The sequence below is a fragment of the Tachypleus tridentatus genome, chromosome 2 (assembly GCF_004210375.1).
Source record: "Tachypleus tridentatus isolate NWPU-2018 chromosome 2, ASM421037v1, whole genome shotgun sequence".
NCBI classification, from domain to species: Eukaryota; Metazoa; Arthropoda; class Merostomata; order Xiphosura; family Limulidae; genus Tachypleus; species Tachypleus tridentatus.
This window is the reverse complement of record NC_134826.1, coordinates 89179524-89206232: the sequence shown is the minus strand read 5'-3', so window position 1 is coordinate 89206232 and position 26709 is coordinate 89179524. Positions and strand designations below refer to the sequence as shown.

The 26709-nt window shown below is 35.2% G+C and overlaps 1 protein-coding gene across 5 annotated transcripts in view; it reads left to right on the top strand.

Annotated features, from left to right (window-relative positions):
* LOC143244469 (rab11 family-interacting protein 4A-like) overlaps window positions 1–26709 on the top strand; it is a 49268-nt gene that overhangs the window by 3615 nt on the left and 18944 nt on the right. For 2 of the 5 annotated variants that reach the window (XM_076489191.1, XM_076489189.1), the window contains exons 2-5: window positions 15624–15723; window positions 16659–16726; window positions 24947–25086; window positions 25399–25527. In XM_076489191.1, coding sequence (XP_076345306.1) covers window positions 15624–15723; window positions 16659–16726; window positions 24947–25086; window positions 25399–25527 — 437 coding nt within the window. Of the gene's footprint in view, window positions 1–15623; window positions 15724–16658; window positions 16727–24946; window positions 25087–25398; window positions 25540–26709 lie in introns of all 5 variants that reach the window. The other 3 variants (XM_076489193.1, XM_076489192.1, XM_076489190.1) reach the window with 2 other exon arrangements.

The following is a 26709-nucleotide window of genomic DNA, read 5'->3' as shown; positions in this document are numbered from 1 at the left end:
AAATAAGATTTATCTTTGGTGAGCAACGTTCGATGCTGTAATTTAAATTAATAGTTCTCAAACGTTTCAGGTTTGCATACCACTTGTTTGAACTTTTTGTAGGTATAAATATTGACCTAATTTTACAAAATGCAAAACCTAGTTGCAAAAATTGGTACTTTAACATTTATCTTTCAATGGGAAAGCTGTGATTATTTTTTTCTTCTACCACAATTGAATAATATGTGATGAGATATTTTGTAAGTTTGAACTGATGACTCTACAGTGTGGCCCGTAAGTCCCTACCCATCCATATATCTTATGTATCCAGTGTATCTGTGTGCTGTCTCTCATTCTTGCTGCATAATATTATGCGACGCCATGTTCTGTGAGACAATTTCGGCTATATTTCTCTGAAAAAAAGAAAAAATTTATAATACATGCGTAATTGAATATAACATGATAACATATGGATGAGTAGGGACTTACGGGCCACCCTGTAGAAGTGAAGAGGATAGTTTGTATATTCGGGCCTAGTATAAATTTTATGATGTATACACTAGTTTTTCGCATACCACCAGTGTTTCGCTTGAGAAATGGTTCCTTGAAGTTGGCGAATATTTGTATTTTTATTAGTTTATTCACCAATATTTAGGTTTGTATTTTAGAGACTTGGCTTCGTTAGAGGTATTAAATGTAGTGGGTCAAAGTCTTAATGGCTGAGTGTGGTAGGCCTACATAGCTGTAAGAAAAAATATAAGTTAGACCCATAGAAATCCATGTAGTTTCTAGACTGAAGCGTAGCTTATTAGGTCTAGCTCATGAAGTAAGCTGTTATTGTTGTTTTATTGCCAAATGTTGTTTCAGAGGCTTATATTATAATGAATAAATATATGAGACAGGCCCTAAAATGTTAAGTATTGTTACTAAGATAGGAGTGGGCCAGGGTAAGTACAGTAACATAGAAACAGAGTGTGACAGCATGCGGACTTCCGCAACGATTAAGCTAGACTAGTGTTTCGTCTCTAACGTCACCAGACACTTAAAATGTGTGATACCTCATCACTGAATTAAAACTAAGCCTGTTTACAGTATATAAAGTAAGTATTTTGTAAAGTATTAAATAAATTTAAGTGTTTTGCACATCCGTGACGTAATAATAGGGTACTCTGCACTAGCATTACTATTAGTATTAGGCTAAAACCATTAGGCTCAAAATAACCCAACTTTTAACCCTAACACTAACAGGCAACTAGGTTTGGTAATTATTTTACAGTGTAATATCTACCTGAAGCAATATAAAACACACACAAAATATTTAAAACCTTGAAAATGATCTAGAAACGTTACAATAAAAGTTGGTGTATGCAACAAATAAACTGTTATTAATAACAACCAATCAAATTGTAGTGCTGTGTGACCAGTCTGTCTAGCAATAGATTTAACCGACTGAACGTCACGTAGCATACATGAGTCATCTTTCATATACTGTCAAAGCACATATAATGCCTTCGAAACATTCTGTAAACTGGTCAACAGCACCCTCCGCCAACTCTTAGACAACTTTTGGCCGACAGATTATTACGAATTGACTCTTATAATGAACCCACGGTAGCAACAGGACGCAGACCACGCACCCTTTAGTCCACCAACTGAGTTCAGTAACCAGTGGGTTAAACCCAGTCTCAATGTAACAATACAATTAAACATTATGCATCGTATAGGGTCTAGTGTACAACATGAAAAAGGATTGGCCCATTACTACAATTCTGGATTTCGGATCTGGTTGATATACCCACATAACTGGAGAATATTTCGGACTTAAAGAATGAAATATAACTAAACCAAGACTAAGGTAAAATCTATTTCAATACAAGTCAGTTTATTGAAGATAGACACTTAGCTCATTGGATCTACCTCGTGAAGCAAAAATTATTTTTTTCCAACTTAAATATTATTAATAACATAGGAACGGCCATGGTCAAACATACGTTTAATTTTGTATTTGTTTTCTACATTTTAGATCTTAGAATGTCCTCACACTTCTTTTTACGTACCAGAACATTAACTCCAGAACAAACAATTAAACTACAGATGTTCATTCCTCATTTTTATAAAACGTGTTGAGCGTCCCCTATTTTTACTTACCTGTATTAGGAAATTTAAGTGTAAAAGTTGTAAGAATATTCAAGTATGTTTTATTAAAGAAATTAATTTAAATGTCCCACATCTTTGATATATGCTCATTATTTTCTGTATAATCGTATACAACTTTTCAATTAATATTAATTATAATAAGACTGAACCTTGAAAGCATAATTATTATAACATACAATTGAGGGTGTTGATGTATATTATTAAACCAATCACATTCAAACTAAGTACAAGGTAATGTATTTAATGTACCATCATTATTTGGATGACACATATAAATAGGAACCCACTCAATGAAAGGATATCGGTGAAATGGTCTTTTTATCCATATAGCAGTGCCCTATTGTTCGTAGTTAAGCCTAATAGGATTTTAGGACGTATTAACATAGATATTAATTACAACACAACAGGGATAATTATTTGTCTATACAAATCACTAGTTTGATCTCACTTGCTATAGTGTGTTCAGTTTTAGCCTCCATACTTAAGAAAGGATACTGATTTGCTGGGAAAGGTTCACAGGACAGCTGTTAGACTTATTCTGGGCTTTCTTATTTGGATAGTTTAAGATCTCGTAATTAGCTGTCTTTTGAGAAAAGAATGGAGGCAAGTTTACTGTTATTGAAGTTTGAAAGATTACGCAGGTGATCTGTAAGACGAAGTTCTCTGATTTCCGTTTGCTATGTTCTCTTGGTATTAGAAAGACAGCTGTGACACAAGTTTAAGATTTGGAAAAGACAGTCCAAGCTCCGGTCTTATTTTTCAAAAGGGGAGTTGAATTAAGAAATGAGTAGTAGACGACACAAAGAGTTTAAGTATTGAAACGTTGATTTTCTGGAAAGTAAAGGGTGGAGTGAAATTGTTTCCTTTTCAAGGGTGGTTCTGTAAGGCAACCTTGAAGGACCAAATGGTCCCTTATTGTCCACATGATGTGTTCTGAAAGGTAATATGAAGGGCGTGTACTACGAAAGTGACTGAGTTGCTATCCGGTGACTATGCTATCACATCTCACTTGTTTCGTGACGTAAGTAGATGAGGACCTCGAGAACCTGCTTCTATGTAAGTATGGATGTAAAATTATATAGAGAAACACATACGCAGTACTTACACGTTTAAAGAATTTCGTGTAGAATTCCACGTGTAAATTATGTAATGAAAAGCGAACGTGCTTCAGTTGTGACACGCTATAAGACAACTCCTTTGCAGGATATTTGTATTCACACTAATGCTAATTAATTATCCCATATGTAAACACTAATAGGTAAGTCATCAACACCCTGAAACAAGAATAGATATTGTTTTCAAATGTAAACAAGAAACTTTTATTCAGTTGTTTGTTTTATTATTTGTGTATCGTAGCTTTATGTTATAACTACAGCAGTGATTACCGTGGTGACCATGAAATAGTCACGTGTAGTCTGACTTTCACTTATCGACGCCACTGGCCCGTGCAACTTGGCTGTTTCGTATTTGATATTTTACTGTTTGGCTGTAGAAATTACCATATACAATAAGTCTTTGACTGAACTAGTACCTTGGCTCACAGCACACATACATATATTTATGCACTGGTACTGACAGTGAAATTAGATTAGTAAAAAAATCAACCATGAAGGTTAAACATAGAAAAAATATACGTGCGTTCACTCTTACCGTGATCTACTTCATTCTATTGATTATTAGCGCCATCTGCTGGTTGGTTTGTTACAAAAAGCTTTTTTAGCTTCATGTACTTTATCCGCTGATCTGTGAATGACTTCACCGAGAGTTTTAGTGGCTGACATCATCTGTTGGTTGATTTTTCACCAAACAGGATAAACTTATTCGACGTAATCCTTCAAGGCGTTGTGTGGAAATCTGGGACCAAAATTCCGAGGTTAATCGTATACATTCTTATGTAATCATATATTCATGTTTATCATCGTGCTTCAAACGTTAGCACATTTTAGGGGATAAAGTATAGAATCATGGTCTAACTTTTCTTGGTTTATTCCACGTTGCTATAGAGCAGGCGTGAGACGTGGCTCATCAGTGTCGTTGAAGCTACTCGTTGTAACAGGAATGTTGCCTGTGTTGCACGTGTGGCTGAAGAGTGATCGTAATGAACGTTAAGTAGCGATACGTTGAAACTATTTAAATTGAGTTGAGTGACCAACCAAAACGAAATAAATCGACCAACAGTTACTATACGGTGCTAAAAATAACAGCAGATGTAATAACAAAAAAAAAGGTTCAGCAAAAACACCGTAGGGAGCATTTTTCGAGTGATTAGGTCATTGCCTTTTTCTTTTTTTTTTTTTTTTGGAGGAGGAGGTCTGGGGCATATTCTCCAGGAAATATTTGAAAAGTTAACGCTGTGATGTTGAATGTTGAGGCATTTTAATTACAAATACTGCATGTATTATATGCATTAAACAGTTAATGTATTCATTAAAAGGTTCGTGTTTTAATATCTAAGTTGTAGCTGTATAGCTATAAACAAGTGGTCAATCCATGGCCTGACTGACCTTACCATTGTTGTTCACTCAGTTCAAAGACTACTGATAAAAACAACTCCCCTTCGTCTGAAAACAGATAACACATCGCTTAATAATAATACAGCAAATACTGTCTCTTTTTATCTGCAGGTCCAGCCTTAGGTAATGATATAATAGGCATTGTTTATATCTACTGGAAGTCCAAAAATTATTCCTACAATAAAAGTTACTGTATATTAGAATAACCGTCAGAACTGGAGTGAGTTATTCAGTCTGTGTGTTTAAAATCAATAATACATGACATAACACTCTTATTTAAACTATTCGATTAGAAAGATCTCCATTATATATGTAGTGGATATTAGCTATCTAATTGATGATTCATTCTATTAAAAAGGCCCGGCATGGCCAGGTGCGTTAAGGTGTTCGACTTGTAATCCGAAGGGCGCGGGTCGCACCAAACATGCTAGCTGAAAAGCTGTGGGGGCGTTATAACGTTACGATCAGTCCCACTATTTGTTAGTAAAAGAGTAGCCCAAATTTGTCGGTGGGTGGTGATAATTATCTGCCTTCCCTCTAGTCTCACACTGCTGAATTATGGACGGCTAGTGCATATAGCCCTCGTGTAGCTTTGCGCGAAATTCCAAAAAACAAACAAAAAATCATTATTAAATAATTATTATTTTGTATATGAAAGAGTTTAATACAATAAAACAAATACACAACTAATTTAAAAACCATAAACATTACTAGTTTTTATCGATCATTTAGTTTTACTATCACTAGTCAATAATTCTGATTATCATTGTTGCGCCATCTATTGACAATCTGGTAAATACCAGTCGATGTTTATTAGGAATTTAATTAACACATTATTTAAAAATATATGATAGAAGTTAACTGATATTTATTAGAAATTCAATTGTTATACCACCTCTTAAAAATCCATTAGACACTGGTCAATTGTTTATCTGTAATTCAATTTGTAGGCCACCGATTAAAACTCCGGCACATACTGATTGATTTCTATTAAAAATTCAATTAATACGCGATCTATTAACAATCTGAGCGAATACTCGGTTAAGTGAGGCCCAACTAAATGAGAATTCAGTAGACCTCACTCGTTTTATGGGAAATTCAATTAGAATATAATAAAAACTTGCCGTTTTTATCAGTAATTCAGTTGATGGATATTAGCGTCACGTGCGGTTAGTTTTAAAGGTCTCACAGAAAACTTTTATCATGTTTTACATGGTTTTTTGTACGAAAGTAAAATAATGACGTAAAAAGATAAATAAAAGTATTTGGAATATAAAAACCTGCAAATAAGGATCGTGAAAAAAGGAATTACACGTGGTGGAGTCAAAATAAGAGTTTGTAGGTTGAGTAAATAACGTCTATAGTATTCCCAGCCTTGTTTCCTTACTTTTTTTACAATAACTATTTGCAAACTTTTGAATTCCAATTTTTATTTATTTTCTTTGCTAGCTTCTTTTACGCTCAACTATACCTGATATGGTAGCTAACTTCAACATTGTAATGGTAATAAATATAACTAGTAGCCAGTTGATACGGTTCATGATGATTTACTGTAGCTACTGACTACTTGATCACATTATTTCGAGATGTAAAATATTAAACTGCAGCTAGAGATTGTCATGAATTTGTTTGTGAATATAGTGAGCATTTACAGATTCTGTGTAACTAAATTCTTTATATACGTATTGCGTAGTAATGGACAAATATACGCCTAGCATAGAAGGCATAATCCCTACTATGCCCGTATAAACTTCTATCAGCAAAATATCAGCCTTTTAAAATAAAACATGTACGTATAAAACAATGTGTTGAATAAACCTTCGGTACCTTATTTATTATAGCACAGACGGTTTGAGTACGATATACTAAATTGTTTTTGTTGTGGGCTGACAAGATAATAAATAATAATTATTACAAACGGCCCATTTTCAACGAAATTTTCTTTTTCTTGTAAGTCTAATGTACATGCTAATTTTGTGAATTTTTAGTAATCAATAGTGACGGTTTTAAAGTGTTATTTGAACGCTGTTTGAGGTAATTTGGCCAAATGTTCTCTGAGGATGTGTGTAATTCCTTATCCACAATCAATATTATGAACCTCTATCGCGGCTCGTGATAGTTGGCGTGTAAAGCTATTGAGCAGAAAACTGTTTTCTGTAGAAATCGTTTTTGAATGAAAAAAATGCTGTGTCATTATGTGTACAGGAATGTGCGTGTATTTGTAACGCTTTTGTCAACGCTGTTTCCAAGAAGTCTGTTGAAAGGTCAGTTCTGTTTATATAAACAGCTGGTACCTTTCCGGGTCACCTGTATTTTCAATAGTACATATATATGTTTCCAATAGTACATTTGTACTGCCAACAATATATTTATACGTTTCCAAAACTTCCGTACTTTCAACAATACGTCTGATAGTTTCCAACACATTTGTACTTTCAACAATATCCTTATATGTTTACAATACATTTGTACTTTCAACAATATCTTTATACGTTTCCAACACTTCTGTACTTTCAACAATATTTTTATATGTTTACAATACATTTGTGCTTTCAACAATATCTTTATACGTTTCCAACACTTCTGTACTTTCAACAATATCATTAAGCGTTTACAATATATTTGTGCTTTCAACAATATCTTTAAGCGTTTACAATATATTTGTGCTTTCAACAATATCTTTCTACATTTTCAATACTTCTGTACATCTTGCCTGCACCAGAGAGCTGGAAGAGGTAAAAAAAAAAGTCACTACGACTGCTCTATAAATGAAGAGGTTCTATCGAAGAATGTCGCTGAGATAGGCTGATGCTTTTTTCTATATAAAAAGTTAAGTGAAATTAATACTTGTGGCAGATTTTGAAGGCCTAAATTTGCCTGGCAGTTAGGGTGCTTTATTCACAGTCTGTGGATCGGGGGCTCGAATTCCCGTCACCGAACATGCTTGCTCTTTTATCTGTGGTGGCATTATAATGTTATGTTTAATTTCTCTATTCGTTGATAAAAAGTAACCCAGGAACTGGCAGCGGGTGATGTTGACTACCTCCTTTCCAGTCTGTTACTTCTACATTGGGGACGGTTAGCGCAGCTAGCCCTTGTGCAGTTTTTCGCGAAATTTAAATAGACCAAATAGATTTTGATTTCAAATCACCAACAGATGCAATTATAAAAAAATAGAGATTTATTCGAGTTTATAGTTATTTATAAATACATGTATTTAACGTATTTAGCTTTCAGCCCTCTTCTTCCCACCCGTCACACCCATAGAGAGCGAAATAAATTTGAAGTTTAAAGGGCAATGATGATCGAGGGCACTTTATTTGCTATGTTAATCGTGACCCTTAAGTTCGAAATTGAAAGAGTGGCGTTCTTTTATAATTATGCACCAATCCTAAACCTAATACAAAAGGACACTTAGCTCCTGGGTCAGAAGTCTGTTTTGGTTTTGAATTTTGCGGAAAGTTATACGAGGACTATCTGCGCTAGCTATCTCTAATTAGCAGTGAAAGACTAGAGAGAAAGCACTTGTCATCATCACCTACTGTCAACTCTTGGGCTACTCTTTTCTTTTACCAAGGAATAGTGGAATTAATCGTAAAATTATAACGCCTTCGAAGTTGAAAGGATGAGCATGTTTGGTGTGACGGGGATTCGAATCCGCCACCATTAGATTACAAGTCAAGCGCCCCAATCACCTGACCATGTCAGGAGGCTAGGTGAGAAGTCAAACGGCACATGCCCCTTGTGTTTTTCCCTGGTCCTGCCGCCTACGCTCCCAATACAGATCTTTTAATCATAGCTACACCCTAGCTATAAACTAACAAAGTAATATTCTGTAAAAGTTGAAAAATCTGTTTAGCAGTGGTCCACCGTGACGGTTCGGTTACCTGTAGACCTAACTTATATTGCCCAAATTATTTGAGTGGTAGGTGTAAGTATCAGTTTCCTTCTTTCTTTATTTAAGTTAGTTCAAATTATTTTCCAGAAAGGGAGTTGAAATCTGCCTGGAAGGATCTCCTGTTTCAAGTACTCACACCACTGTATAGTAGTGTATTGTCTGTCTTCCAGTAGCCACTAAAATGACATCACATAAGGGACGCTTAACGTTGCAGTTTGTACTGTCGTGACGTTAGTAAAACGTGCCTGCACTTGGTGTTTCAAGTACTCACACCACTGTATAGTAGTGTATTGTCTGTCTTCCAGTAGCCACTAAAATGACATCACATAAGGGACGCTTAACATTGCAGTTTGTACTGTCGTGACGTCAGTAAAACGTGCCTGCGCCATGCATGACGAGGAGTTTCGAGTAGTTTGCATGGAACTAGTAAAAATATTTGTTACTTTTAATTTTGGTTTAACTTGCTCTCTAATCAGAAATAATTCGAGAACCCAGCAGGAACACAACTATCATGTATCGATGTTTCCGAAGAAATGGAAATATTAAATAATACACTTGAACAGATTTACTGAAGTTAATTCGTGTAGAATAAAAACAACAAATAGCGTGGTGATATTCTGTGTATGTAGTAGTTTTAATTGTTTTTCTTCCCTATTCTACTTCTTTACAGAAAGCCTAGAAATCTATTTTTAACTAACTGCTCCTAGCGTTTTGATATTTTGCTAGAAATAGTTCGTATATTTGCAACACATCGCATACCGGTATTTCAAGGCTTAGAACGAATGACTCACATGAACGCCTGCTACTTCAGTTGTATTCTGTGCAAAAAAAAAAACAACTGATTTAGGTGAACGTAGACTTTACACCACCGATGAAAATTTCATGAAAGAAGTTTTTGTATTTACAGATATTGTTTCCGTTTTCTCCCTAGGCCTAATTTTTTCCATCTATTAATTTTATCCGTTGCAGCCATAACACTGTCCACAACACGTATAACCTTTTATTTAGCGCTAAAGTTTTTGTCGTTGTTTTTTGTTTGTTTGTTGTTGTTCCCGGTTTGATTGAATATCACCAACGTGTAAATGTTCAATTGAAGTCAGTTATGGCCATAGTATGATCAGGTATCTGATTGGATGGTCTGAGAATTTGTCGAACACCGTCGTGAAGGTATTCTCAGCATTTGTTATTAATACATAAAGTGCAAATCGTGTTTATCTATTTTCAGTCCACCGGGGTTTATAATGGTAAAACTGAGGGCTCGATTTTACTCGATGGACGCAGAAAATAGTCCGATGTCGCTTTGCGATACTAAAAACAGATATTTAATATTATACCTTACTGTTAATTTGTTGATTGTGTATAGAAAAAAAATAAATAAATAGAAGGTGTCCGGCATGGCCAGGTGGTCAAGGCACTCGACTCTTACTCTGAGGAGTGCGGGTTCGAATCTCAGTCACACCAAACATGCACACCCTTTCAGCCGTGGGGGCATTATAATGTTACGGTCAATCCAACTATTCGTTGGTAAAAGAGTAGTCCAAGAGTTGGTGGTAGATGGTGATGAGTAGCTGCCTTCCCCCTAGTTTTACGCTTCTAAATTAGGGACGGCTAGCGCAGATAGCCCTCCAGTAGATTTGCGCGAAATTCAAAAACAAACAGACAAATAAAACAATAGTATTTTATACCTATTTTGTCATTTCTAAACGTCGCTACTCAATAAGGTTTTTGTTAAATACCAGAACGTAAAACAACTTTATTTAACTTGTTTTTATAACAATTTTTAGGCCTTTTGGTTTTCGAATATTTCGACGTTTAAACCACGACTTTTAAGTCGTTTTCGTTTCAGTTATTTATACGATGTTTGGTGGTTAAACATAAATAAATTTCTTTTGTATCAAATAAAAACCTTTAAGTGATTACTGCTCACAGTAAAATAAATGGTTTACAAATTTTTTTATGTTATTATTAATAGTTATTATATTTTAATACACTACGAATTAAAATGTCCAGAACTGAGACATCGCAATAACCTTCATACTTAATATGAACATTCCTATAGGGGCATATCATATCTACATGGAAAATTATCTCAAAGAAAATGTTTTCTTCTTTGTATTTTGCCGTAAGGTGGTGTTGTAGGTAAGTAAACGTATTATAATTGTCTCACGTAGAAACGGGTTAATGAATGTGTTGCAATTACCGACTAAAAACAATAAGTTATACACGAAAGGTTATGAGAAATAAATACGTGTGTGGGCTTATTTTTTTGTATTTATTTACGGTTGAACATATACGTATAGCGTCAGTACGGAGTGTCAGGTTGATGACTCCTTAACGATATCAGTCCAACGGTAACACTCGTGACCTGAAAGTCAACAAAGTTTAAAAAAAAACCCAGTGAGTCTTAATTATGTGGAAAACTAAATGCCACATGTATATTTAGTATTTATCTTAATTTTTTTCTCTTTATATTTTCTTCATCTATAATTATTATTTCTATTATACGGAGTTTTCCTGAACGGAGTACCTCTAGATGTCGCTACGTTTTTACGCTAAAGTAATAAATATAGTATTTTACATACAATTGTCAGAAAACAATGAAAAGGATACTGCATAAGCTCTTTTCATTTACCAACTTTTTATATTTAAATTAACTTTTAGGATATAGTTCTAAACGTAAATTGTCTCTATATTGTACTTGAGGCCCAATATTAGTCTGCATGCAGTCCATCACATATTAGTAGGAATGAACGTAATATTTTCACGGGGATTTTGTGGAATATAAATTGGGTTGAGTATGAGCCTTCCCCCACTCCTTGATTAAAACTCTACCTATGACAGTACCCGAAATAAAATATCAAGTATCATGCAGACAGGGCAGAATATATAGTCCGGTTATTGTGCACTGTAGAACGTCTTTAACCCTAACGTTGTATATCTTTTGTTTAAACGTGCTAAAATAATTTCTTTTTGTAAAAGATATAACTAGTAAAAACAAAACTACCAATAACGAGTTCATAAACTCAGATGATGTTATTCATAGTGTATCTTTGTTGAACTATAATTACAAGTAACTGAATGCATTATTAATTAGATTCTTCATAATACATTAATATTAGGCCTATTAAATTTTTAAATATTGCATTCGTTTTAGGGATTTTAAAGAATTGGAAGACCACCCTATGTTGTTGTTGTTTTTTTCAAGAAGGAGGGTGTATGTAATTGTATTTTCATATATGACTGGAATGGTTGGAATACTGTAATTATACAATCTTCTAATTTTTGAAAACCTAAGGGACTGTATAAAGAATGTAGTGTTAAAAAACAGGTAATAGGTCTAATAATAATGTATTCTGACAAGTTTAATTATTACAATTATATTTACTACCTTGGAAAGGACGTTAACATCAGTGAATATTAGTTGTTGTAATAGTTTCTATTGTTGGACTGTTTCTGTTGAGTTAATGATTATTGAATGTCCCATACATTTAACGACGATATAAATGCTTTACTTATTCAAGTTGCACATTTAGCGTAACCAACGTTCACCGATAGGACTAACTTCACAAATAAACTACGTTGTAACAGAAATTCCGTATATATACTTGTTAGTTCTCTGATATCTCCGTTTTTTGGCGAAGTACTGAACTAACTAATTGAATGACTGCTCGACTATAAAATACAGACTTATCAAGTAATGCCATAATTTCAAATTAACTAACATATTCGCCTACTTACCAAATCCACCTCAACTCGTTTTACACCACACCCATTACATTAATTCAATTTTTGTTTGTTTTTTCCAGTTATACAAAAATATTAATTTCTTAAGCAGTTTTCTCAACCTTTTCGATACCAGGAACCAGCTTTCTGCCTTTCCAACTGTCGTGAACTACGAAATTTACCATTTATGTATAAATATTCATTCAGCTGTTATTTCTTTTCCTGAAATCCCACGGAATAGTTGTCGATAAAAACTGGTCTAAATTGAAAACGTAAGGTATTATAATATATTTTTGAATCGGATTCAGTGTGTTAGATATATGTGAAAAAATAGCAGTTTGTGGCGTAATTTCTTTTTCTTCTTACTCTCAAAGCCAGTAAACTTATCCGTGACTATCAGCAAACTATCCAAATACTAGCGAACCCGTAGACCTGTGGGCCACATTGAAGGGCTGTTCGTTATAAGTTAAATTTAATTTCATTAACCGAGTTACGAAGGTAATTAATAGAATTACTTATTTACGTTGTTTAATAGAAATAAATGCCAAATTTGGGCTCCACTTTCGGGGAATCCCCGTAAAAATGTTTTCAAAAGTATCCAGGTTTCCTAATGGGTTTGGTGAAAAGTTTTACCTTTGTGCAAACCTTGGGACCGAAACGACTCGTTTGGTACTACTTAGAAGTTGGTTAGAAGCTACGTGACACATAGATACTGAATCTTATTACATAGTTTGGCTTATCTCAAGGCTCAAATGTAGATGAGATATTATGACGCTTTCATGGTATTTCCTTGAATATGCCACATATTTGTTTATGTGGCACTCTCTGTTATAAGTTATACAACTTATAAACAATATAGTAAATAATATAATATAGTATATTTGTAACTTTAGATGGCTTCCGTTAGTGAAGGAAAAGTAACTCAGAAATACTGTGGCAGTAAAGCAAGCCAGATATTGCTGTCACCAGATGCCATCGCAAAAGCTTATTGGCGAATAACAAATATTGCGGTAAACATTTTATTATCTGTGTATGACATGTGATCAAATGATTCTAAAACAGCAAGATGAAATGGTGTTTTAGAAGGCAGGTCTTTGTTGTTTTTTTGTGATTTGACCCCTTTCGAGTCTGAAAGCAGTTGAAAACCGCCAAAGTTCGTAACGAAATTCCAACTATTTGGAATTTCGACCTCTTTCAGAAATGTTAGCAAGAGGCTGCGTTTCATAAAAGTTTCTTAAACAGGGGTTCCTAACCCAAGACATACCTAGATAATGAAGTCATTTTCAACATCTACATCATCATCTGTCCATATTGAGATTTTGGGAAGGTCAGGCACAGTGATGACCTCTTCTTTCGTCATTAGCTATTGATTTTCTTTTATTAAGTTTATTCATGAAAATGCTAGTTTTCATCACTATATGAGGTTCTGTGTAGGAAGTTGTTTGCCCAACTACATGCTCTTGCCCCTTTCACGCCCATCCAAATAATAATGTTGGCACTTACTGTATTCTTATTACCATATTTTCATTTGTGGGTTGGTTGGTTTGTTGAATTTCATACAAAGTTACGCAAGGGCTATCTGCGCTGGCTGTCCCTAATTTTGAAATGATAGATTATAGCGACAGCAGCTACTCAAACCCACCCGCCGCCAATACTTGGGTTGCCTTTATGTGATCGAATATAAGGAGTTGACTGTCAGTCAAATGTGAAAAATAATTCTGCGGCAACGAAATGCGAACCTTGGACTCTCGATCCACTCTCTGACATGCTGAACATTAGACTACGCCCGTCTCTTAGTTGGAAGAGGGTATGATTCTAATATATTTCATAAAGATTAGTAATGTTCTTATGTCTTGTATCTTTTTATTCGTTAATATTTTTATATCTGCAATTTAGTGATGACTGTTGGAAAACATAACATGATGGAAACTTTATGACATTTTTGTTTATTTAACGTTTCAAAAATAGTTTTGTGTTTTTAGCTATACAACCTTTAAAAACTTGTAGCTCTGTACGTTATACGCAGATGTATTCTTTTTATACGGACACAGCTGACGTAACAACAGTATATGTATGTATATATTTTTAAGCTGCACGTGAGATATTCGAACATCTATAGTGTCGTGGATGACACTACATCGTGACACGTTTTGTCTTTTATCCGTTGTTTTCGGTAGTCCCGTCGAAAGATTACCATTTACAATGCTAAAATTCGGGTACTGATTCCTCGTGGTGGGCTTAGTGGGAATAGTCCCTTTTTATGTAGTTTTTGCACTAAGCAAACAACAACTGTTTATTTGTTGCAAGTTTTACTCTGGGGTTCTTGGAGTATCCACAAAATTTTAATCGTCGTCTATTTAAAAAATCCAGCACATATACGGTGAAAATTAAATAAAATTTAATCACAAAATGCAGACATGAGCAAACATTTTTTATTGTCGCATTTATACTGCTAATAAATTTGTTCGTCAGTTTTATATAATTAATATTTATGAATTTAAATATATTATTATTTTTAGGACAGAATCGATGAGTTTTAAATTTGAGGTCCCCCGCTAGTAAAGTCTACGGATTTACAACGCTAAAATCAGGGGTTCGATTCCCCTCGGTGGACTCAGTAGATAGCCCGAGGAGACTTTGCTAAATGAAAACACACACACACACTTTAAATTTTAGTTTATTTCCTCTTTTTTTAAAAAACAACATAATCAATAGCTTGCCCATTAGGTGGCAGCACTATGGAATGTTGTTATTAATGTTTTGTTTGTTTGTTTTGAATTACTCGAGGGCTATCTGCGTTAGCCGTCCCTAATTTAACAATGTAATACTAGAAGGAAGGCAGCTAGTCTTCACCACCCACCGCTAACCCTTGGGCTACTCTTTTACCAACGAATAGTGGGATTGACCGTAACATTATAACGCCCCCACGGCTAAAAGGGCGAGCATGTTTAGTGCGACCGGGATTCGAACCCGCGACCTACGGATTACGAGTCGAACGCCTTAACACGCTTGACCATGCCGGGCCGTTTAATGTTTTGTATATTAGAACAATTCGAAAAACTGAATTCAAACCCGTCGATAAAAGAGACAAATATAGAACTTAAAACTTAGACACTAAACCTCAGAAATAAAAATTACAGTTCATATTCAAGTATGTTGGAATGAATCTAAAGAATAATAGTAAGTAGCATGAGTTTTTGTACATTTATCTAACTTTATGTTAAATTATTACATTGAATATTTTCCCTCAATTTTTCGTATATGCTCTATTTCGCTCTAATGTTTTTTCCTTCTTATAATGCTGATATTTTGATGTATTTAATGTTTACCAACTCTGTGTGATTTCTTGTCAGGATATGGTGCAATTAATTCATAGCCTTGACGCTAGGGGTGAGGGCATTGTTACGTTTCCGGAGTTTTGCAAAGGCGTAACTTCTCTCCTTCGATATCAAAGTAAGGCTACAGTTTATTTATTGTAATTAAATTATGCACACTATCCAGAATTTTTGTAAGTCGTATGTATAAATATATGGATGTGTGTGTGAGAGATAATATTTATCTGGCTTAACATTGACGTATTTCTCACAGTGAAGCTTAAATTTAAGTTTTTAAGTGGGATATTTGACAATAATTAACAAAATATAAAAAGCCAGTCTGATTATTAATAACTTGCAGCCAACAAAAAAATTACAGTGACAAAATATGCACGTTGTCGCAAATGGAAACACAATAAAAATGTAAAGAACAAACAGTATAGAATACACTAAATCGAACATATTGGCTCTGATTGTCGTTGTCTCGATTGGACAGAATATCAAACCAGGTAAACATTATCAAGAATAATGTGCCTTACATTATCGTGTTAACTCCGAACATTATCCCGTATCAGTAAAAATGTGTCGTAGCACGTGCAGGTAACATTCTAGTGATATTAAAATAAATAATCAATCAAATAACGACCTCCGGAGGCTTAGTATCAAAGAATATCGACGCTGTTGTTAAATCTGCAACGCGAAATCTGAGTCCCTTTGGATTTAAATGTTCGATAGTGAACTTATATACGGGGGAGGGTTAGAAATTAACCTGACCCTTCCAGGTCGCGCATAACGACCAAACCCCAATAAAGACAATATTGATATACAAAATGTGTGTCAGATAGAGTGTACTAATAATATTTTACTTGTTTTTAAAAGAGGATTTGTGTCTATTTACGATATTTTCTACATTTTAAATACTTTTATTCCTCAGATTAGATAATATACAACCATTAACTAGTATTGGTAACAGTTTCTTGGCAAAATGCTCGTCTTGTTTTTTGTACATGATGTTGAAGAGATGGAAATGAAACTAAAATTGTAAATAATTATTTCTTTTTTTTTTTACACCAGGTGGTTACAACGTAAATGTCGAAGACGATGAGTCCCCGAACAACACAAATTTGTATCTATCGAGACAGGTAAACCTATTTACTACTCTGTCTCTAAACCTGGTCGGGTTCATTGTTAGAGAAATTCTAATAAACGTAATTTTGACCAGTAATAAATAAAATTTATAAGAACTACATTTCACCTACTTAATCTGGTTCACACTGACACTGTTGTTGTTCAAGTCATGCTCAATACTTTTATCTTTCCTGTCGTTCTGGTATTGTACGAAAGATCACTTCGGCATTAGATATAATAGATTTAATGTGTTTGGTGAGCATGTCTTTAGATTCTTTTCTGCTGTCGTTCATGAGTTTTTATAATTAATTCGTAACAAAAAACGATAGGGAATATGGTTGGAATATTTGCGACGTAGATTTTGTGAACTTTTTGTTTACAAAATATACTTCAGTTATATTCAAGTCTTATATGGATAAAAGATGTGGTGGATAAAATACACCTAAAAACATCATATATTTTTGTTATTTTTTTTTTCTATTTGCACTTGTTCAGGGTGACTGACAAGGGTACAGATCAGAGTTTGCAAGAGTACCAACAATAAACCCTGGTACAAATGGTATTAGTCGGTGACAAAGGTAGATTAGGGTTAACACGTATTTTTAGTGAAATGCATCTTTATTAGTAACGTATTTTTCTCTCCATTTCTTTTTACGCCTTTATCTGGGCGTTTCGTTTTTAAACGGAAACTTAATAGTGGACTTATCATATTACAAAAAACGGCCTGGTGTGGCTCAAGTAATTAGGGAACTCGACTCGGTGCAGCTTAGAATCCCTGTCATATCAAAACGTGCTCCCCTTTTCAGCTATGGAGGCGTTATAATGTGACGGTCAATCCCACTGTTCGTTGGTAAAAGAGTAGTCTAAAAGTTGGCGGTGGGTAGTGATGACTAGCTGTCTTACATTGCTAAATTATGGACAGCTAGCGCAGATAGCGCTCGTGTAGCGAAATTCAAAAATAAATAAACACTAAAAATCGGAATTCGACACCCGTGGAACTTTGCTCTTTATCAAAACGAAGGAAAGTAATAAATGTGGTTTGGTTTATTTTGAATTTTGCGCAACGTTTCTCGAGGAATATTTGCGCTAGCCGACCCCAATTTAGCAGTGTAAGACTAGAGGAAAGGCAGCTAGTCATCACTACCCACCGCCAACTCTTGGCCTACTCTTTTACCAACGAATAGTGGGATTGCCGCACATTATAACGCCTCCACGGTTGAAAGGGCGAACATGTTTGGTGTGACAGGGATTCGTACCCGGATCCTCAGATTACGAGTCGAGTGCCTTAACCACCTGGCCATGCCGGGCCTAATAAATGTGAGCTAATATATCGTGTGTACGTACACATTACTAGTGTTATAAGTTTCGACATGAGTGTATACTTCTCACTGTTTATAACTGAAAGGTAGAATATAGCTCGTGTAAGTATCTATCGCATGTGATAAAATGTAAAATTAATGGACAGACTGTAGTAGATTTTTCTCAAATGTGATGTGGAGACGTCATATTTGAAGAAGGTAGCAGTGACGGACTGGAATGTTTGACTGCCACTTATAACACCCTCATGGCTATAGGGCAAATTGCGAGTCGAGCGCCCCCTAACAACGAAGCTATACCAGGCCTACAAATGGAAGTAAGCCTGCTTTGTATTGGACGAAGCCGTGTTTGTTGATGAGGTTTATACACATTTACTACTCTGTGTCGTGAATAATATATACGTAACGACAGAAATGTAGCCTTCTCTGTATAATGCGTGTTCATAGAATGTATATGGGTGTATGTCTTGAATTATGTTACAGCAGTGTTTCATTTGACGCAAAATGACGTTTCAAAACCTCTTAATTGTAGCATAACTAGCGAAAAGTATTTAATTATAGATAGATTATATGTACATACGGTCGAAGAAACAACCATTCAAGCGTTTTGAATGAGTAAGTAGGTTCGATAAACCTACTACCTCTGTAAGCTCACATTCCCCTAAGTATATTTTGACAGACAATATACACACCTGCCAAGTGTGGTAACCCACATTCTGAATGTGATTGGGTCGTCCAGGTAAATATCTTCATCTGCTATGATGCATCTTATCAACACTCAAGTTTATCATCATATTCTTATTTTCGTGCACTCTGGGAACAACACCAGTTGATGATTCAGTTATCTTAAGACTTCACAATGTATCTGTCAGTCTGAAATTCACACCAGTTGATGATTCAGTTGTCTTAAAACTGTACAATGTATGTATCAGTCTGAAATTTACACCAGTTGAAGATTCAGTTGTCTTAAGGCTGGCTCTACAAGTATCTCTCAGTCTGATATTTACACCAGATGATGATTCAGTTGTAAGACACTACAATGTATCTCTCAGTCTGATATTTACACCAGATGATGATTCAGTTGCAAGACACTACAAGATCATACTGAGCTCCACAGTTTTCCTCTCGATCACTTAGAGATTGTGGACCTTCACTCCGAAGACCAAACTGTTATGATGCACATGTCCAAAATTATTTAGATGATGTATGTCTTACATAAAATAGATATATGGATAACCTTAGTTGCATCAAACTTTGCAAGTTATGGCAGGTCAGTTCTTTCTGTTATACTTTTAAAAAATAAAATAAAAGAGAGAATATAAAATAACTTCATGTGGAACGGAAAGAGTGGCCATTATCACGGGCGTGGTAACTAACACCTCCTGGCGTTTACCTGACAATGAATGTGTTGATAAAAGAGGCACATGGCCAAAATTAGTGTCATACAAAAGTTGCTTTAAATTTTGTTTTTAGTTTCGCTATGAATTCGTCACCTGTAGAGTATGTGGGTTTTGTTGATATGCATACTGTTGTGAAACGTCCTACACACAGGTAAAGATACATGGATAAAACGAAGAACTTTGAATTACAAAGTTTGCTGATTTCCATAAAATATAAAGAGTTACCAAAGTTCGCGTCATTGTCTTAAAGAGACCAAACTCTTACTCTTAGTATCACCCATGTTTTATTCTTTCACTAATAGCTTGGAAGATATTAAGAATATGATAAACAAAGAAAGACATGGAGGCTTTAAAAGAACATTTGGCAAACTTCGAAATAGTTTTATATCTTAAATTAGGAGCTGTCACAGAGAAGACATTTCGTTGTTATTACATTAAGAGCTGTCACAGAGAAGACATTTCGTTGTTATTACATTAAGAGCTGTCACAGAGAAGACATTTCGTTGTTATTACATTAAGAGCTGTCACAGAGAAGACAATTCGTTGTTATTACATTAATAGCTGTCACAGAGAAGACAATTCGTTGTTATTACATTAGGAGCTGTCACAGAGAAAGAAATTCGTTGTTATTACATTAAGAGCTGTCACAGTGAAGACATTTCATTATTATTATATTATGAGTTTTCGCAGAGGGGACACTTAACACAATCAAAGGGGAGTCATTTCTTTCTTTACATTTCATCAGGAAGAACCAGAAATAGCATCTTTTCACGCTAGTTATTGTTGTAGTGGTTGTTATCTTCATCTTTAAGTTTATTTATGAGTATCATCTATATATTAGAATTATATGTTCTTTTGTAGATGTTGGTTCCTTGTTTTGGTGTTAAGGATGTTTCCCAGCGAGTCATGTCAAAGTAGTTTATTCTTATATTGTAACGTTTTTCTTTTCTTATTTTCATCTTTAGCTTACTTCAAGTAATAAACCTACCCGTAACTATATTTAAATAATATTGATTTTAAATTACTTAGTTTTGAGGGTGGTGTCCCCATATGGAACCTTTTGGAATTTTGTTTTTGTTACTCTATTTACTTCAAGTGGGTTTTTCGTCATCATGGATTGTTTCTTGTTAATTATTCTGGTTTGTTTCGGAATTTCGCGCAAAGCAAAACAAGAGCTGTGTATTTATATTTGTCCATAATATTGAAGTGATAAACCAAAGGAAAGCAGATAATCAGTACCCACCCATCCCACGAAATTTTATGCTATCCTTGTCTGACCGAATAGTTGCACTAGACCATTCACGCATTCACTGAGCGCATTTTTGTGGCAATTGGCTGCGAACCATGTACTCTCAGTTTCGCATTCCGAGTACGCTAACCACGCCTAACCGTTAAAATATGACTTGTTCGTTGACGTTTATGACATCCAAGTGGTCCTTATTAGTTCTTCAAGGGTTACTTTGATGTGTTTGGTTATAACAAATGAATAACTAGCTGGTACCGGATATTCACAGTTTCCCCGATAATATGAAACGGACTACAGGTATAGTACAAAGACAAAGCTTCTTCAGAAGCGACGAATAAGACTTCATTCCATGCCTTTAAGGCCAAGGTCGTCTTCTTAATACTACATATCTTTGGACAGCCTAAAGGACTGCGTTGAATACAGGCAGGTCACACGAAATAGAAATTTCAACCGGCACTATTCCCAACTTTCACAGAGGAAAGGTTGAGAGAAGCACGAGAAAGCGTGCGCGCGTGCAAGTTTAAACCTGAAGGTTTAATAATTTTCCATTTGTTTGGATTTCGCGCAAAACTACACAAGGGCTATTTGCGCTAGCCGTCCCTAATTTAACAGTGTAAGACTAGAGGGAAAGCAGCTAGTCATCACCACCCACCGCCAACTCTTGGGCTACTCTTTTACAAACCAATAGTGAGATTAACCGTAACATTCTAACGCCCCCACGGCTGAAAGGGCGAGTATGTTTGGTGTGACGTGGATTCGAACCCGCGCCCCTCGGATTACGAGTCGAGTGCCTTAACCACCTGGCCATATTGGGGTTAACGATATTCTGAGACGTTGAAAAGTCACATTTTAGGGTGTTTGAAATTTCGTTTGTATAGGTTTCTGTTAACAATATATCAACGCGACTCCTGTGCTTCGATTCCTAATATACACACATTATTTTCAGTATTAACTTCCATTAATAACTGATGAATTGAAACAAAAGTCATGACAGGATGTAAACAGCAATTTTTCTTTGAGAACTATTTTTATGATTGTATATAACTATGTATAAAATAAAAAAGATTGAAAATCCGTATAACCATTTTGATGATGCAATTCTGACAGATCTTGCAGAACAATCCAAGCATTGACTCTAGGACAAGTTTTTAATGGAGTGGGGTGGGGGCGCTGAAAGCCATGGACCAAAATTATGATCCCCTGTATGATGAAAACGCCACGTGATATTAAACTTCATAAACGGAAGCCGCCATAAGTGTGTTTGCCTAGTTTTGTTCACACTCTTAATTGAAATGTTTACGACAGTCTCATTAAAATCAAAATCAAATCAACCTAAATCACTACACCGTTATTCTTCACTCACCAAGATTAAGCTGCTCCAATCATATCACTTCTAATTCCCTCGTTTTCACACCCCTCTAGTGTCTGATAACTTGATATTTGACCAAGTTAAATTTACGTGTCAGTAATTTCTTCATCTCTGCTTCTCGTTGGGAGCTCTTTACCTTGAACCGTTTAGTTTTCATATTTGGATAGTTGCGTGCATGTGTTTTATAGGACTACTTTTCTACCTCGGAAACTTAAGACTGAGGCCCATCTGGTCCTTCTCGATCTGCACAATTAATAAAAGTATTAACTTCCACTTCAGACTTCGGAGGTCACCAGGTTCCAGGCCACAGTTAAAATTTAAAGTTAAATTTAACGTACTACTTAATCTTATAACCTTATGGCAAAAGTGTACAGAGTGTAGGGCTGGTCTTACGTGCTCGTCCGTGTTTGGATCTCGGGTAAATTTTCATTGTAGCTGCGGCCGTGGTCGGTACCACACTGTCTAAAACTTCCAGTTCATTTACACATAAATTAAAGATTACTTCGTATGAGCTCGGTAAATAATATTTTTCCATGTAAAACGATTTATTATTAACGTTTCTGCTTCATAATGTTTATGTTTTTTTACAAGGATGAGTTTAACATACAATTGTTTAAAGCTTGGTTGTGTTAATGATTCAGTTGTGTTATCGATAGTTTTTAGTCTTGTTTCTTCGTTCTTAGGAATTAGTTTGAACGTTATGACAGTAACTGCTAGTTCTTTATTAACTGGTACAGGTTTGGTTTGGTTTAGTTGTGTATTACATGTAAGGCTACACAATGCGCTATTTACACTCTGCCCACCGTGGAGAATCGTTATCCCACATTTTATCGGTTGGTATGGCAAATAATCTTGTTCCGTTTGTTTACGTGATTGTTCATCCTACTTTTATTTTTGTTTATCGATTGTTTTCTGTTTTATTTTATGTTTTTGTATAGTGATGAGATAAAGCCTTGAGACCAGGGTAAATCACATGTTAATATATAAAACTTAGCTGACACATTACCTTGTCCTTAGTGATGTTAAGGTGTTGTTACGTTACCCTATCCGTCAACTGATGCCTGTTTAACTTTATATCATCCTATCCTTGATATGCCTGGCTTTATGATAGTTTATCTTTCAACTGACTGACTGTTCAGCTTTATGTCATTCTGTTCTTTGTGTGATAGCTATCCAACTTTATACTACCCTATCTTTCAGCTAGTATCGAACCTCTATTTTTAGCGCAATAAAGTCGCAAATTCACCACTGAGCTATTGGAAGATGTTTATAATAGTACAAAAATGACTAAAGGTAAAATGGCACTTGCTAACATAGTTTTTCTTTGGTTCTTAAGCATTCCATGATAGAACAGTTTTAATTTTGAACTTAAAACGTATTAATATAGAACAAGGTCAGTTTGGGTTGTTGTGCTAATGCTATAGTAGGAAATAAAACAAACAAATGATGACAGATCTTATATCCTGTGTCCAGCTTATTTAATCTTTGTGGTGTTATTCCCAGATTAAACCTGTTTAACAAGTAAGAGATAGTTCTGGGTTCGTCCATGTAAGGTGTCTCAGTGAGTTTCTAAAATATGGATAACATGCTATTAGACTATGTATTTTATAAATGACGACGTGACTCTGTACGCTACTTTCCGGTGTAGTACAGAAGGTTGAGTACGTTATAATAAATAAGGAAACCATGTAATAACCACAAGTGGTGGAATGTATTAGAACTACATTTTGACATTGCTTGGTGCCAGCTAGGTAGTTGTATGATGGCACTGCAAATTATCACATTTTTTAGAAGGGTATGTAAGCGTCTTTTCCGACACAAAATATTCATAAGCTCATATTATAAAGATGTGTTGGGATCAAAGATTTAAATTTTCTAAGCTGCGGATATCTATTATATTTAATGGTATTAAAAACAAAGAAATATGGATTAACTTGGGGTACCGGGACCATTCAGAAAGAGATCTGCAGCAAGTCGTACTCCAGCCATGGTAAGCAAAATATGACATCCTGTAATAGTGAGAACCGAGGAACTCAAAAATCAGTGGAAACGTCGTCCACGTGTCCCAGGTATAAGTATGCACCATAATCGAGATGGGTTACCTTCCAAAAATGTGACAAAAAGTTACGTGTACACAAGATGTCATATCCATTAAATAATTGCATACCTCAAGTATTCATTATATTTCATACGAAGATATGTCAATTAAGTCGTTGGATGCAGCATCTATGGATTTATGTGTGATTAGATTCTTAAAGGGGCACTGTAAAATCGTCATCCTTGTATACTAAATAGCTTATGGAAAGCACAAAAGGAACATTTGTGTGCCTTTAAAATGACAGCCTTATGAAGAAGCATTGCAATAGAAACTACATAGCAAAACTGTTGTCAAGATGCACAGTCATCAGATAAAGTATGACCGTACGTGGCGACATGGATCGTAATGACGTAGTGAACCTCAAAGGTCGTTTTAACAAACTGAAGTTCATATATAAAGGCTTAAGAACTGAAGTGATTTAGTAAAATGCTAGCTTACTGTTTAGTTTGACATTTAAAAATATTAAGTTCCGTTACGTAAACTTAACATAACTCTTGGAATATTTCGTGAATATATGTCAACCTTCACATTCAAACAAGCATGTGTATACTTCTGTACAGTTAACAAAGGACGTGAAACATTCGTAGACATGTGTTTTGACGTAAACTTCCGAATGCTCCTGAAACTGAAAAATGAACAGTTTCTTCAGATTAAAAAAAAAAAAAAGTCATGTTTAGGCTCAAGTTATAGTCTTACATTTCCTGTCCGTTTTAAGCAGAATAAAGCATTATCTGTTTATTCTTATTACAAGATTACACACCTATTATAAATATAACCCTCTCTTATGGTATAAAATTCCACCCAGGCAGGTGCAAGCAACAGCATCTCTATATCACAAGATGAACTTACAGCATTGCAAGACAGTCTACTGCTAGGTGGCGAAAGTGTAGCTGAGTGCAGTGATGTCAGTGGCCATTCCACAGCGTTTGAAGACAAAAGAATTAGGTGAGTCTTGGATAACTTTAGTTTAAACCTAGACAAAAGAAACGTGTTGATATGGATTCACGTGTATTTACTGAGAAACTTAGGTAAAACAGATCAGCTTTTACACTCGATCACTAGATGGCGGAGATTTCGTACTCAACTGTACGCACTATAACAATGCAGTAATATGAATTAAAAGATAATTATATAAATTAAATAGAAAAATCAATTTCTATTTCACCATATGCGCAACTGAAATCATTACACACAAACACATGTGTATGGTTTTAGTACTATATTTACTTAATATAGATGGTTTTGTTACGTTTGTAGCTCTTTTACTGGATGCGGTGACGAGGAAGAACAATTCCAGTGTTCTGGAGAAAGGGAGGATCCAGAAACCGACATCAACGAATCTGGAATCTACCTGGAATCTAATGGATCCTATAAACCGTCACTAAGGCACGTCCTGAGGTTACCTTAACATTTCTTATTATCGTCACACGTTATAATCTTGAGCTTACGGGTGTCCTTACATTAGCGATAGGCCCGGAATGGTCTGATGGTTAAGGCGCTCGACTCGTAATATGAGGGTCGCGGGTTCCAATCCCCGTAACACCAAATACGCTCACCTTTTCAGCCGTGAGGGTTTACAATGCTACGATCATCCCACTATGCGTTAGTAAAAGAGTAGCCCAAGTGTTGGCGGTGGGTAGTGATGACTAGCTGCCTTCTCTCTGGTCTTATACTGCTAAATTAGGGAGGGCTAACGCAGATAGCCCTTGTGTAGCTTTGCGCGAAATTCAAAACAAACAAATTAGTTATAATAATGTATAACAAAATTAAGCATTTTTAACAATACATTCTGGTGCATATTTATCGGTGATTGGGTGCGATTTTGTTTATAATTAAGCACAAAACAACACAACGGCCTATCTGTGCTCTGCCCATTACGGATTTCGAAACCCGGTTTCTAGCAGTATAAGTCCGCAGATATACGGCCGTTCCAGTAGGAGGCGTGCGATTCTGTGAGGTACGTTTCTTTCGAAGAAAGTATTTTAATGAAAGAAATACAGTTGTACTGTGAACAACTGATTTTCTTCTTGGACTAGTACTCTGAAAACAGTAGTAACTTTAAACTTTTTCTTACAGTTGATGTGTATTTATCGATTAATTATCGATTGAATGTTTTTTTAATTTATTAATGTTTATTATTTTATATATATTCACTTCTCAAATAAAACTTCAATAATGAAACTGTGTATCATATTCGTTAAACCCATCACCGCTTAGAGTAGTTTTTAGTTACACACACACACATAGAGATGCGTGTGTTGTCTCCAAAGTAGGGTACTGCTAATCATCTTCTAAACTATGAGACAGGGGGCGCTGTTAATAATCGTCTGAACAGTAACACGGGCGCTGTTAACAATTTTCTCAACGATAAGACGTAACGTTATTAATAACTATTTAAACGATCAGACAGGAAGCACTGTTAATCATCTCAACTGTCTACCCAGGTTAATGCGCTGTATATATGTATCCCTAAAGCAAATGAATAGAATACGCTGGTAATACCATATGCAACTCTGTAACTAACAAAATAGGGGTACTGTTAAGAATCGAGACATCACACATCTGTCT